Consider the following 15,906-nt stretch of genomic DNA (forward strand, 5'->3'; position numbering starts at 1 on the left):
CTGATGGAACGGACCCCGTTCCGTTTCTGTCCCAAATGCCACAACAAATACCCGTATACAGACCAACATTTGGTCTGTAACCTGTGCCTGTCGCCTGAGCACAGTGAAGAGACTTGCGAGGCCTGTCGTGCGTTCCGGTCCCGAAAGACACTTCGTGACCGTCGAGCCAGGAGACTTCAGATGGCGTCCACGCCGACAGCGCACCGAGAGTTCGAGGAACAAGTGGAAGAAGAAACCTTCTCGATCCACGAATCGGACTCCGAGGAATTCGACGATCAAAGAACTGTGAGTAAGACGTCGAAGAAACAAAAGAAAAGTGACAAGGCCCAGGGGACGCCACTGCCACCAGGCCATGGCTCGACCCATAAATTCCGTGACCGACCATCGGCACCGAAAAAGGCCGAAACAGTGCCGAGATCGTCCGACTCCGGTCGAGACACCGGCACGCAGCCTTCTCGGGACCGAGAAAGTGCTGCTGAAAAAGATCGACGCCGAGATAGCGATGCCGAAACGGCTCGACGCCGAGACAGCGGCACCGAGGAAGATCGACGCCGAGAGGTTTTGACTCTAAAAAAGAAGGTGGTCACCTCGGAGCCGAAAAGGAATACAGACAGGGTTTCGGTGCAGAAACGACCCGCAACCGACCCAGTTACCGGTTCCTATTCAGAGGAGCAGTCCTTGTCCTCTCAGATGCGAAAGCATAGATTTGAGGAAGAGTTGCAATCCACCGAAGTAGACCATACGCAGAAACGTATTTTCATACAGGAAGGAACAGGGAAAATAAGCACACTTCCCCCTATTAGGAGAAAAAGGAGACTGTAGTTTCAGACAGACCAAGCACCACAAACAAAAATGGTGAAAAAGGTAACTCCGCCACCCTCTCCTCCACCTGTAACTAACGTTTCGCCAGCACAAACTCCATCACATTCCCCGGCTCACAACACCGTGAGCCAAGGTGACCAGGACCAAGACGCTTGGGACTTATATGACGCCCCAGTGTCGGACAACAGTCCAGAGGCGTATCCCACAAAGCCCTCACCACCAGAAGACAGCACAGCTTATTCACAAGTGGTGGCTAGAGCGGCAGAGTTCCACAACGTAAACCTCCACTCAGAACCAGTCGAGGATGACTTCTTGTTCAACACCCTCTCATCCACCCACAGCTCCTACCAAAGCCTGCCTATGCTCCCAGGAATGCTTCGGCACGCAAAGGAAATCTTCAAGGAGCCGGTCAAGAGTAGGGCAATCACACCAAGGGTTGAAAAGAAATACAAAGCACCTCCCACAGACCCTGTTTTCATCACCACACAGCTGCCACCAGATTCCGTCGTAGTAGGAGCAGCTCGCAAGAGAGCCAACTCCCACACATCTGGGGATGCACCACCCCCAGATAAAGAGAGCCGCAAGTTCGATGCAGCCGGAAAGAGTCGCAGTACAAGCTGCAAACCAGTGGCGCATCGCTAACTCTCAAGCACTACTTGCGCGCTATGACAGAGCCCATTGGGACGAGATGCAACACCTCATTGAGCATCTACCCAAGGAACTACAAAAGAGGGCGAAACAGGTGGTTGAGGAAGGACAGAACATATCTAATAATCAGATACGCTCCTCTATGGACGCAGCGGACACAACTGCGAGAACAATGAACACATCTGTGACTATAAGAAGGCACGCATGGCTACGAACGTCTGGTTTTAAACCAGAGATACAGCAGGCAGTGCTCAATATGCCCTTCAATGAGAAACAACTGTTCGGACCAGAGGTGGACACGGCAATTGAGAAACTGAAAAAGGACACTGACACTGCTAAAGCCATGGGCGCACTCTACTCCCCGCAGAGCAGAGGCACTTACAGCACCTTCCGCAAGACAACCTTTAGAGGGGGGTTTTGGGGTCAGGCCACACAAGCCAGCACCTCACAGGCAACACCGTCCAGCTACCAGGGACAGTACAGGGGAGGCTTTCGGGGCCAATATAGAGGGGGACAATTCCCTAGGAATAAGGGAAAATTTCAAAGCCCCAAAACCCCTACAACTAAGCAGTGACTCACATGTCACTCATCCACTCCACACAACACCAGTGGGGGGAAGAATAGGTCATTACTACCAAGCATGGAAAGAAATAACTACAGACACTTGGGTCTTAGCAATTATCCAACATGGTTATTGCATAGAATTCCTACAAATCCCTCCAAACATACCACCAAAAGCACAGAATTTATCGAAACAACATTCCGACCTTCTAGAAATAGAAGTCCAAGCATTATTGCAAAAGAATGCAATCGAGCTAGTACCAAAGTCACAAATAAACACAGGAGTTTATTCACTGTACTTCTTAATACCAAAAAAGGACAAAACACTGAGACCAATCCTAGACCTCAGAATACTAAACACCTACATCAAATCAGAACACTTTCACATGGTCACGCTACAAGAAGTGTTACCATTGCTAAAACTACAGGACTACATGACAACCTTAGACCTCAAAGACGCGTATTTCTATATACCAATACATCAATCGCACAGGAAATACCTAAGGTTTGTATTCAAAGGAATACATTACCAATTCAAAGTATTGCCGTTTGGTTTAACAACCGCACCAAGAGTCTTTACAAAATGTCTAGCAGTAGTGGCTGCACACATCAGAAGGCAGCAAATACACGTATTCCCGTATCTAGACGACTGGCTAATCAAGACCAACTCACTGACAAGGTGCTCACACCACACAGATCAGGTCATACAAAACCTCTGCAAACTTGGTTTCACCGTCAACTTTGCAAAATCACACATTCTGCCGTGCAAGGTACAACAATACCTAGGAGCCATAATAGACACAACAAAAGGACTAGCCACTCCAAGTCCACAAAGAATTCAAAATTTCAACAATATCATACGACGCATGTACCCAACACAAAAAGTACAAGCAAAAATGATATTACAACTCCTAGGCATGATGTCCTCATGCATAGCCATTGTCCCGAACGCAAGACTGCACATGAGGCCCTTACAACAGTGCCTAGCATCACAATGGTCACAAGCACAGGGTCACCTTCTAGATCTGGTGTTGATAGACCGCCAAACATATCTCTCGCTTCTATGGTGGAACAGTATAAATTTAAACAAAGGGTGGCCTTTCCAAGACCCAGTGCCACATTACGTAATAACAACAGATGCTTCCATGACGGGGTGGGGAGCACACCTCGATCAACACAGCATACAAGGACAATGGAACGTTCATCAAACAAAACTGCATATAAATCACCTAGAACTGCTAGCAGTTTTTCAAGCACTAAAGGTTTTCCAACCAATCATAACTCACAAATACATTCTTGTCAAAACAGACAACATGACAACAATGTATTATATAAACAAACGGGGGGGGGACACTCAACGCAGTTGAACCTTCTAGCACAGAAGATATGGCGATGGGCAATTCACAACCACATTCGCCTAATAGCACAGTTTATTCCAGGGATCCAGAATCAACTTGCAGACAATCTCTCTCGAGATCACCAACATGTCCACGAATGGGAAATTCACCCCCAAATTCTAAACACTTACTTCAGACTTTGGGGAACACCTCAAATAGACTTGTTTGCAACAAGAGAGAACGCAAAATGCCAAAACTTCGCATCCAGATACCCACACAGGCAGTCCCAGGGCAATGCCCTATGGATAAACTGGTCAGGGATATTTGCATACGCTTTTCCCCCTCTCCCTCTCCTTCCTTATCTAGTAAACAAATTAAGTCAAAACAAACTCAAACTCATATTGATAGCACCAACTTGGGCAAGGCAACCCTGGTACACAACACTGCTAGACCTATCAGAAGTACCCCACATCAAATTGCCCAACAGGCCAGATCTGTTAACACAACACAACCAACAGATCAGGCATCCAGATCCAGCATCGCTGAATCTAGCAATCTGGCTCCTGAAATCCTAGAATTCGGACACTTAGAACTTACCCAAGAATGTATGGAAGTCATAAAGCAAGGCATAAGGCCATCCACTAGGCACTGCTATGCAAGCAAATGGAAGAGGTTCGTTTGCTACTGCCATCATAATCAGATCCAACCATTACACGCATCTCCAAAAGATGTAGTGGGTTACTTGCTACACTTACAAAAATCTAACCTAGCTTTCTCTTCCATTAAAATACACCTTGCGGCAATATCTGCATACCTGCAGATTACCTATTCAACTTCACTATATAGGATACCAGTCATTAAAGCATTTATGGAAGGCCTTAAAAGAATTATACCACCAAGGACACCACCCGTTCCTTCATGGAACCTCAATGTTGTCCTAACAAGACTCATGGGTCCACCTTTCGAACCCATGCACTCTTGCGAAATACAGTTCCTAACCTGGAAAGTTGCATTTCTCATCGCCATCACATCTCTACGAAGAGTGAGCGAAATTCAAGCGTTTACAATACAAGAACCTTTTATCCAACTACACAAAAATAAGGTAGTCCTAAGGACTAATCCTAAATTTTTACCAAAGGTTATTTCACCGTTCCACCTAAATCAAACGGTAGAACTACCAGTGTTCTTCCCACAGCCAGATTCCGTAGCTGAGAGGGCACTACATACATTAGATGTCAAAAGAGCATTAATGTACTACATTGACAGAACAAAAAACATCAGGAAAACTAAACAACTATTTATTGCATTCCAAAAACCTCATGCAGGAAACCCAATATCAAAACAAGGTATAGCCAGATGGATAGTTAAATGCATCCAAATCTGCTACCTTAAAGCAAAACGACAGCTGCCCATTACACCAAGGGCACACTCAACCAGAAAGAAAGGTGCTACCATGGCCTTTCTAGGAAATATTCCAATGCACGAAATATGTAAGGCAGCCACATGGTCTACGCCTCACACGTTCACCAAGCACTACTATATAGACATGCTATCCGCACAACAAGCCACAGTAGGTCAAGCCGTGTTAAGAACCTTATTTCAAACTACTTCCACTCCTACAGGCTGAGCCACCACTTTTGGGGAGATAACGGCTTACTAGTCTATGCACAACATGTGTATCTCCAGCGACAGATGCCATTGAACTGAAAATGTCACTTACCCAGTGTACATCTGTTCGTGGCATCAGTCGCTGAAGATTCACATGTGCCCACCCGCCTCCCCGGGAGCCTGTAGCAGCTCGGAAGTTAGCTTAAGCTTTGTACATTTGTAAATATATAATTTAAACCTTTAATAGGTACATACTTAGTCACTCCATTGCATGGGCACTGTTACTACAACACAACTCCTACCTCACCCTCTGCGGGGAAAACAATCGAAGACTGAGTCGACGCCCATGCGCAATGGAGACAAAGAGGAGGAGTCACTCGGTCCCGTGACTCGAAAGACTTCTTCGAAGAAAAACAACTTGTAACACTCCGACCCAACACCAGATGGCGGGCTATGCACAACATGTGAATCTTCAGCGACTGATGCCACAAACAGATGTACACTGGGTAAGTGACATTTTCAAAATATATCACTTTAAACTACATTATGTACATACATATTCACTCCATTGCATGGGCACTATTACTATAATACATAACTTCTACCTCACCCTCTGCGGGGAAAATAATCTAAGATGGAGTCGACGCCCATGTGCAATGGAGCCAAAGAGGAGTCACTCGATCTCGTGACTCAAAAACACTTCTTCGAAGAAAAACAACTTGTAACACTACAAGCCCAATATATATATGTTCGATGGCATGTGTAGCTGCAGATACACATGCTTTGCACATCCCGCCATCTAGTGTTGGGCTCGGAGTGTTACAAGTTGTTTTTCTTCGAAGAAGTCTTTTCGAGTCACGAGATCGAGGGACTCCTCCCCTTTCGGCTCCATTGCGCATGGGCGTCGACTCCATATTAGATTGTTTTCTTTCTGCCATCGGGTTCGGACGTGTTCCTTTTCGCTCCGCGTTTCGGTTCGGAAAGATAGTTAGAATCTCAGAAAATTCAACGGTATTGTTTGCGTTCGGTATTGGGTTAGTTACAACAGATAGACACCGATATTTGAAGAGCTCCGGTGGCCCTTTGGGATTTTTCGATCCCCTGTCGGGGCCTGGTCGGCCCGACCACGTGTCTCTTCAAGGCTAATGGAACAGACCCCATTCCGCTTCTGCCCCAAATGTCACAACAAGTATCCTTATACAGATCAGCACCTGATCTGTAACTTGTGTTTGTCTCCAGAACACAAATAAGATACTTGTGAAGCCTGTCGAGCGTTTCGGTCGAGGAAGACCTTAAGAGACCGAAGAGCGAGAAGACTGCAGATGGCGTCGGCGCCGACAGGACAAAGACACTTGGAGGAGGAACAAGAAACCTTCTCCATCGAGGAGTCGGACTCGGACGAGGTCGATCCCGAACAGACGCCTAAAACCATGAGTAAGACGTCGACACATAAAACTCACGAGAAGACTGCAAAAGCCCAGGGGACGCCACCGCCAGCAGGCCATGGCTTAACCCGAAAAAATAGGTGACCGAACATCGGCACCGAAAAAAGGCACGCATGTGTCGAAGACATCCGACTCCGGTCGAGATACCGGCACACAGCAGACTCGACCCTGAGACAGCGGGTCCGAGCAAGTTCGGCACCGAGAGACCGGGACGCCAAAAATAAAAATACAAAAAAGTGTTGTCGGAGCCAAAAAAGACAGCCGGAACAGTTTCCATTTTGAAACATCTGGCCTCTGAACCGAAATCAGGTTCCTGCACAGAGGAACAGGGACTGTCCTCACAAATGCAAGGACATAAGTTCGGACAAGAACTGGAGTCAATGGAGCCAGACTACACCCAAAGAAGGCTCCACATCCAAAAGGACACAGGGAAGATAAGTACTCTTCCCCCAATTAGGATGAAAAGAAGACTTGCCTTTCAAGAAAAAGACAAGCAGCCGCAGGCAAAGGTGGCAAGACAAATAACACCGCCACCATCTCCACCACGCTCAACGCACACATCACCGGTAGCCACTCCACCACTGATGCAGTCCCCAACTCATACTGGAATGAGTCAGGATGATCCCGACGCATGGGATCTTTATGATGCGCCAGTGTCCGATAACAGCCCAGACTGTTACCCAGCCAGACCGTCACCACCTGAGGACAGTACAGCATACACACAGGTGGTGTCAAGAGCAGCGGCATTTCATAATGTCACCCTGCATGCAGAGCCTATTGAGGATGACTTTTTATTTAAAACACTATCCTCCACTCATAGCCAATACCAAAGCCTCCCTATGCTACCGGGAATGCTAAAACACTCCAAACAGGTGTTTCAGGAGCCTGTGAAGGGCAGGGCCATAACTCCAAGGGTGGAGAAAAAATACAAGCCACTGCCAACAGACCCGGTATATATCACGCAGCAATTAACACCAGATTCTGTGGTAGTAGGGAAAGCTCGCAAGAGAGCAAACTTTCATACCTCGGGAGACGCACCACCTCCAGACAAGGAGAGTCACAAGTTCGACCTGCAGGGAAAATGGTTGCAGCACAAGCGGCCAACCAATGGCGCATTGCCAACTCACAGGCACTGCTGGCAAGATATGATAGGGCTCATTGGGACGAAATGCAACATTTCATTGAACACTTACCCAAAGAGTTCCAGAAAAGGGCACAACAGGTAGTGGAGGAAGGACAGAGTATCTCGAACAATCAGATACGGTCAGCAATGGATGCAGCAGATACAGCTGCTAGGACAGTAAATACTGCAGTAACCATAAGGAGACACGCATGGCTGCGTACGTCAGGATTCAAGCCGGAAATACAACAAGCCGTGCTGAATATGCCCTTTAACGGACAGCAGTTGTTTGGGCCGGAGGTGGACACTGCTATCGAAAAACTTAAAAAGGACACTGATACGGCCAAAGCCATGGGTGCAGTCTACTCCCCACAGAGCAGAGGCACATTTCGCAAAACGCAGTTTAGAGGGGGGTTTGGAGGACAAACTACAGAACCCATAACCTCACAAACAAGGCCCACTTATCGGAGCCAATATCAGCTGGGAAGTTTTCGGGGACAATATAGAGGGGGACAATTCCAAAAGAGTAGAGGGAAGTTCCAAAGTCCCAAAACTCCTCAAAACAAGCAGTGACTTCCACGTCACAAATCCCCAACACAACACCTGTGGGGGGGAAACTAACCAAGTTTTACAAATATTGGGAGGAAATAACAACAGACACTTGGGTCCTAGCAATTATCCAGCATGGTTATTGCATAGAATTTCTCAAATTCCCTCCAAACGTCCCACCGAAAACACACAATATGTCAAAACAACACATGGACCTTCTAGGACTAGAGGTCCAAGCGTTGCTACAAAAAGAAGCAATAGAATTAGTACCAATTCATCAGAAAGGAACCGGAGTTTACTCTCTGTACTTTCTCACACCCAAAAAGGACAAGACTCCAAGACCTATATTAGATCTCAGAACGTTAAATACCTACATCAAATCAGATCACTTTCACATGGTGACATTACAGGACGTAATCCCACTGCTCAAACAACAAGACTACATGACAACTCTAGACCTAAAGGATGCATATACCGATACATCCTTCACACACAAAGTACTTAAGGTTTGTATTCCAAGGAGTACGTTACCAATTCAAGGTGTTGCCATTCGGAATAACAACTGCGCCAAGAGTTTTTACAAAATGCCTGGCAGTAGTGGCCGCACATATCAGAAGGCAGCAAATACATGTGTTCCCGTACCTAGACGATTGGTTAATCAAAACCAACACACTAGAACGCCCGGGAACAGCGGTTCACAACACACAAGGTACGTTATAAAAACCCTCCAAAAACTAGGTTTCTCAATCAACTACACAAAGTCACACTTTCAGCCGTGTCAAACACAGCAATACTTAGGGGCGACAATCAACACAGCAAAAGGGATTGCCACTCCAAGTCCACAAAGGGTACAGGCATTTCACAATGTAATACAAGCCATGTATCCAAAACAAAAGATACAAGTCAAAATGGTGATTCAACTTCTAGGCATGATGTCCTCATGCATAGCCATTGTCCCAAACGCAAGGTTGCACATGCGGCCCTTACAACAGAGCCTAGCATCACAATGGTCACAGGCACAGGGTCAACTTCTAGATCTAGTGTTGATAGACCGCCAAACATACACCTCGCTTCAATGGTGGAACAATATAAATTTAAACCAAGGGCGGCCTTTCCAAGACCCAGTGCCTCAATATGTAATAACAGATGCCTCCATGATAGGGTGAGGAGCATACCTCAATCAACACAGCATCCAGGGACAATGGGACACTCATCAAACACAGTTTCACATAAATCACTTAGAACTACTGGCAGTATTTCTAGCGTTAAAAGCATTTCAACCCATAATAAGCCACAAACACATTCTTGTCAAAACAGATAACATGACAACGATGTATTACCTAAACAAACAGGGAGAAACACACTCAACACAGTTGTGTCTCCTGGCACAGAGAATATGGCTTTGGGCGATTCACAACCACATTCGCCTAATAGCACAGTTTATTCCAGGGATTCAGAATCAGTTAGCAGACAATCTCTCTCTGGATCACCAACAAATCCACGAATGGGAGATTCACCTCCAAATACTAAACACTTACTTCCAAAGTTGGGGAACACCACAAATAGACCTATTTGCAACAAAAGAAAACGCAAAATGCCGAAACTTCACATCCAGGTACCCACAAGATCAGTCTCAGGGCAATGCATAATGGATGAGTTGGTCAGGGATATTTGCATACGCTTTTCCCCCTCTCCCACTCCTTCCATATCTGGTAAACAAATTGAGTCAAATCAAACTCATACTAATAGCACCAACTTGGGAAAGACAACCTTGGTACACAACACTACTAGACCTCTCAGTAGTGCCTCATATCAAACTACCAAACAGACCAGATCTGTTAACTAAACACAAACAACAGATCAGACACTCAAATCCAGCATCGCTCAATCTAGCAATTTGGCTCCTGAAGTCTTAGAATTCGGACACTTACACCTTACACAGGAATGTATGGAGGTCATAAAACAAGCTAGGAAACCAACCACTAGACATTGCTATGCAAATAAGTGGAAGAGATTTGTTTATTATTAACATAATAATCAAATCCAGCCATTACACGCATCTGCTAAATACAGTGTAAGCTACTTACTACATTTGCAAAAGTCAAAGCTAGCTTTTTCATCCATTAAAATACATCTTACTGCAATTTCAGCTTATCTGCAAATTACGCACTCAACTTCATTATTTAGGATACCAGTCATAAAAGCGTTTATGGAAGGCCTCAAGAGAATTATACCACCAAGAACACCACCAGTTCCTTCGTGGAACCTCAACATTGTCTTAACACGACTCATGGGTCCACCTTTCGAAACCCATGCACTCATGTGAAATGCAATACTTAACATGGAAAGTTGCATTTCTAATTGCTATCACATCTCTAAGAAGAGTAAGTGAGATACAAGCATTTACCATACAAGAACCATTTATTCAGATACACAAGCATAAAGTAGTCTTACGAACAAATCCTAAATTCTTACCAAAAGTCATATCACCGTTCCACTTAAATCAAACAGTAGAACTACCAGTGTTCTTTCCAGAACCAGATTCTGTAGCTGAAAGAGCACTACATACATTAGACATCAAAAGAGCGTTAATGTACTACATTGACAGAACAAAACAAATTTGGAAAACAAAACAATTGTTTGTTGCTTTCCAAAAACCTCATACAGGGAACCCAATATCCAAACAAGGCATTGCTAGATGGATAGTTAAATGCATTCAAACCTGTTATCTCAAAGCAAAAAGAGAACTGCCTATTACACCAAAGGCACACTCGACTAGAAAGAAAGGTGCTACCATGGCCTTTCTAGGAAATATTCCAATGACTGAAATATGTAAGGCAGCCACATGGTCTACGCCTCATACGTTTACCAAACACTACTGTGTGGATGTGTTAACGGCACAACAAGCCACAGTAGGCCAAGCAGTACTACGAACATTGTTTCAAACAACTTCAACTCCTACAGGCTGAACCACCGCTTTTGGGGAGATAACTGCTTACTAGTCTATGCAAAGCATGTGTATCTGCAGCTACACATGCCATCGAACAGAAAATGTCACTTACCCAGTGTACATCTGTTCGTGGCATGAGACGCTGCAGATTCACATGCGCCCTCCCACCTCCCCGGGAGCCTGTAGCCGTTATAAGTTGATTAAAGTTAAACTTGTACATTTGTAAACTTGTAAATATAAGACTTTGAGTCACATTATGTACATACATACTTACTCTATTGCATGGGCACTTTTACTATATACACAACTCCTACCTCACCCTCTGCGGGGAAAACAATCTAAGATGGAGTCGACGCACATGCACAATGGAGACGAAATGGGAGGAGTCCCTCGGTCTCGTGACTCAAAGTCTTCTTCGAAGAAAAACAACTCGTAACACTCCGAGCCCAACACTAGATGACGGGATATGCACAGCATGTGAATCTGCAGCGTCTCATGCCACGAACAGATGTACACTGGGTAAGTGACATTTTCCATATATACATATACATATATATATATATATATATATATATATATATATATATATATATATATATATATATATAGATTTGTATTAGCATGGACATCTCTTTTCTTTTACCTATATACTCTTATCACTCCTACCTTACCCTCTGTGAGAAAACAATCTAACAATGGAGTCGATGCCCATGTGCAATGGAACCAAAGAGGAGTCGTCACTCGATCTCGTGACTAGAAAACAATTCTTCGAAAAAAAGCAACTTGTAACACTCCAAGCCCAACACTAGATGGCAGAAGTAATGCACAGCATGTGAATCTGCAGCGGAACATGCCACGAACAGATGTACACTGGATAAGTGACATTTCCATATATATATATATATATATATATCTGCAGCCTATAGAAAAGCCTAAAAATGGGCAGTTTACATTTTGTTTTCATTTTAAACAAATATCCATTTACCAAAACTCATGTCATTGAAAGAAAATAACTATATAAATCTCTCACAAGCCTTTATTTAAAAGGAAAGGGAACATGAGACATTGTTAATCAGTTGGCTGCCACTGAAAGGATAGAACTGACACTGATTCAAGATCCTCACAGTACCCCATGTATCCAATCATGCCTCACAGGTCAGTTCATTTTTCTGGCTCCTACTGTTATGATCCTGGAGCACTAAGCTCTGACTTTTTTGACAGAATTGTCACAAAAACCCTTTCATACTTTTTCAAGCTAAAATCCTTTGAACAATCTCAATATCTAGAGTACAGAGACAAACTTTCCTGTGGGAAGAAGGTGGCTTAGACTGATTCTCACTCTGTCATTGTCTGTCAGTCTCATCGTCCTGATTCCTGTCCTCCTGTCAGAAGCTGTCCAGGCGCACTCTAAAGGACAGAGAGAAGACCGATGTCGACAGAGGGTCAGCTGCTGCCAACTTATTCTGCTGAATCAAGGCCTTTCTCTCCATCTAGACCTCCTTCTCAATCATCATTAAACATCTAACCACGTTAGATGGAGATTTTACAAAAAGACAAGCACCTCACACTTAAGGTTCACAGGTATTTGCTCCCAAGAGTCAAGCCACATACACAATCACCTAAAGAGACCCCTCCTCTTATGTTCTCACCACTCACACCATCAGTACTTGTTAGGAGTCCTCACCTGCCTGTCACACACAGGTCTTGCAAATCCAGGAGTTCTCTACGTCATAGATAGAAATCCAAAGCAACATCCGGATCCAAGTCCACATCACGGTCTAAGATCTCATGATATTGCTTCCATGCATAGGAGAAGATGATTACACTCCTGGTGGACCACTGTTTCTCTTCAGTGTAAGACTACTCTCCTATCATAACTGACCTCTGGACAGAGGGTACCCAGTGGATGACCTGTTAACCTTCAATGACGCCCTTGTCGGAGGTGCTAACAAACTGAAAACTGACATTCCAACAAATACATCGGTTTTCTTTGAGACTCTAGATCATACAGCAGTAACAAGGCCACTCTTGCTACTGGTTCAGGGACTCTTGGAGCCTGTAATGCCCTTTTTTGACCCCAGTATCCTTGAAAATTGCTCCATCTCTGATCCTTAAAGAATAAAAAGGCTCCTGCCCAGGCTGGGACCTTTTTTCCTCATGGTGGATCCTCTTCTGGATTCAGTTATAGTGGCTGCAGCACACAAATCCCATTTTGTGGCTTCTTCGTCTTCAGTCCCTCCAGACAAGGACAGCAAACAGATAGACTCCAAAAAATGGAAATGGAAAAGATGATGTGTGGAACATCTGCATGTGATATGGAGGTGATGAGTGCTTCTACCTTCCCAGGGAGATGTGACAGATCCCTGTGGGACTCCCTCAGCAGCTTTACTGAAAAACTGCCTAAAGAAGACAGACAGGGCTTGAAACAAATTCTGAATGAAGGTGGTCTGGTATCCAGCCAGATAATAAACTCAGCAGCAGCTGATGGATCAGACCTAGCTGGTCATGGCTACTTCCAGCTCCCTCCTACTGATTCAACTTCCTTGGGTGGGGGACTGCCTTTCACATTCCACTTTTTTAATATATGGTTTGGCCCTCCCCTAGGGCCATCACTGTTGTCAATGCTTATTGCTTTCTATGCACTTTACTAATTACTAACATGTATAGAATAGTGTGTTTACTTACCTCCAGTTGGGGGATTGCCTGTCCAGTTTTCTAGTATTTGTGTTACTGCAATAAAGTACCTTTACTCTGGCGTTAAACAGTGAGAGGCCATTGTTTCAGAACATATTCCTTGGCATGCTGGGACCATGTGTGCATTGGCTTAGAAAAAAGATATTTAGAATATTGGGAGAGTTGTACTTGTTATAGGCACTCCATAAAAGCTTTTTTCCACATCCTGCTCCTCAAAAAAAGCTATTCCCCTACCCATTCTCATACTTCACACCTTGTTACAAACCTCATTTTTTAATGTACCTCCTATCCTATACTAATTCCTTTCGTCACAGTTTTGCTCTAGCTTTCTAGAGTAACCATGCTTTGAGTTTACATGCCCACTGAACGTCTTAGCCCTCCGTTTTTTTAAACACACTAGTCTAAAATGCTCTTTCCCTCTTATTCCATCCTCAGAACATTTTGTCTATCCACATTTCTTGACTACAGGCAGTCGCAGCATGAGCGCTAAGATATTATCTTCTTTGTTATGGAAGCGGGAATTGCCTACCTGATGTGGTAGACACCTGTGCTCTTAATCTTTTAGCTGATTGCTATCCCACTAGAAAATTACCTTCAGAGTTTCGTTATGCTCATGCTGAAGCGTTTGTTGTCTTCATTTATGGCGTATTGTGAGCAAGGAATGTTAATTTCTGTGATAAGTCCTTTTTTGCAGCTAACTCACTGCTAAGAATTTTGTTGTAAAATGTGTTTAGTAAAACTAATGGACTGTACATATTAAAACACAAACAAGATATAAATTTCCCCAAAAACTGTCATGACTATCAGAGTAAGAACTGGGTACGAACATATTGCCCAAGAATGTGTTTTTTTACTGGTTTTAAAGCTGCTATTTACCTACAGTATACCACACTTTTACCATGATGGTGATGACTGAGAATGCTAAATACAAGTAAGTATTTTTTTTTTAAATATAGCAAAAGCTGAAGAGTTGTAGTTACAGAGAAGAGAATAGTTTTTCTTCCTTAACGGTGAGAAATATAGAGTAAGGAAGAAGAGAGTGGTTTGAAATGGGTAACTATTTGTATTAATAAACATAAGCATTTAATCTTTGTGCTTTTTTCCTATAGACCCTGGATCCATACAAGAGACCATGGGCCAACAAGGGCCAAGTTGATGCTAAACAAGATGCAACAAAAACAACCAATAAAATATCTGTCCCCGCCAAAGGTATATCCTCCGCTTTCATGAAACATTTGAATTGTTAGTAGTAAAGTGTGCCTATCCGAGAAGTGAATATCACAAGAAAACAAATTTCAGAGCCATTTGTTGTGAATGAGGAAAACCAACATGTATGTAACATTAACAGCTTTGACGCTTATCATAAACGTGCCCCACATTTACAGGGTGGGGTGGGAAAAAATCTAAATCAACTGTAAGCAAAACTGAATTTGAAAGTACACCCCTCAGTGAACAAATATTTTTTTTCCAAAATTTAGTTCTATACTTTGCATCTAGTGGCACAGCAATTATACTATTTATAAAACTCATTTCTGCATCCCAGAGTCCTCATTGAGAATTAGTAACTTAGAAACTGCAGTCTATCACAAGGCCGGTATACCAGATTTCAAATGGAGAAAAAATGCTAATAATAAACAGAAAACCTCTTAGCAGCAACATCCTAGCTTGCTGAACCCAAACTTAACTCTAAAAACATGTTAGAACTGAAGAGAAACACACCTTACTAGGCAGCATTTTTGCAGAGCCTAGAAACTCCCTGTTCTATTGTGCTTTGTACAGACATTTACTAGCGATAACATCTGTAATTTCGTCCGGCTAGTGCTGAGATTGCAGAACCTTTCTGACTCTTTTTAAACCCTTTTTTCACTCAAAAATCCATTCCATTTAGTCCTATGATGTTTCGCTTAACATCTTTTGATGGCTTAAGAATTTCCTTGTAGGGATTTTGATTATCCTTTAATTTTTTTCCACTCTTTATAGACAAAAAATACCTTTCCAAGTATCCCAGCTGGGAAAGAAACAAGCATCAGTAAATGCATTAGGTTTGGTCTATATTGTTAATGTTTTTTGGTACGTTTTAATTTGAGCAGCTGTGCAGTAGAAGTTAAAGAAACTCTATAAAGGGTGGATAACATTAATAGAAATGTCTATACCGCGTGGGGGAAGAGGAAG

General features: G+C 43.7%; 1 protein-coding gene across 2 annotated transcripts in view; it reads left to right on the top strand.

The window, feature by feature from the left end:
- LOC138296817 (zinc finger protein 318-like) overlaps positions 1-15,906 on the top strand; it is a 450,875-nt gene that overhangs the window by 366,002 nt on the left and 68,967 nt on the right. For both annotated transcript variants that reach the window (XM_069236271.1, XM_069236272.1), the window contains one exon: positions 14,844-14,943. In XM_069236271.1, coding sequence (XP_069092372.1) covers positions 14,844-14,943 — 100 coding nt within the window. The remainder of the gene's footprint in view (positions 1-14,843; positions 14,944-15,906) is intronic.

The sequence above is a fragment of the Pleurodeles waltl genome, chromosome 5, assembly GCF_031143425.1.
Source record: "Pleurodeles waltl isolate 20211129_DDA chromosome 5, aPleWal1.hap1.20221129, whole genome shotgun sequence".
Lineage (NCBI taxonomy): Eukaryota > Metazoa > Chordata > Amphibia > Caudata > Salamandridae > Pleurodeles > Pleurodeles waltl.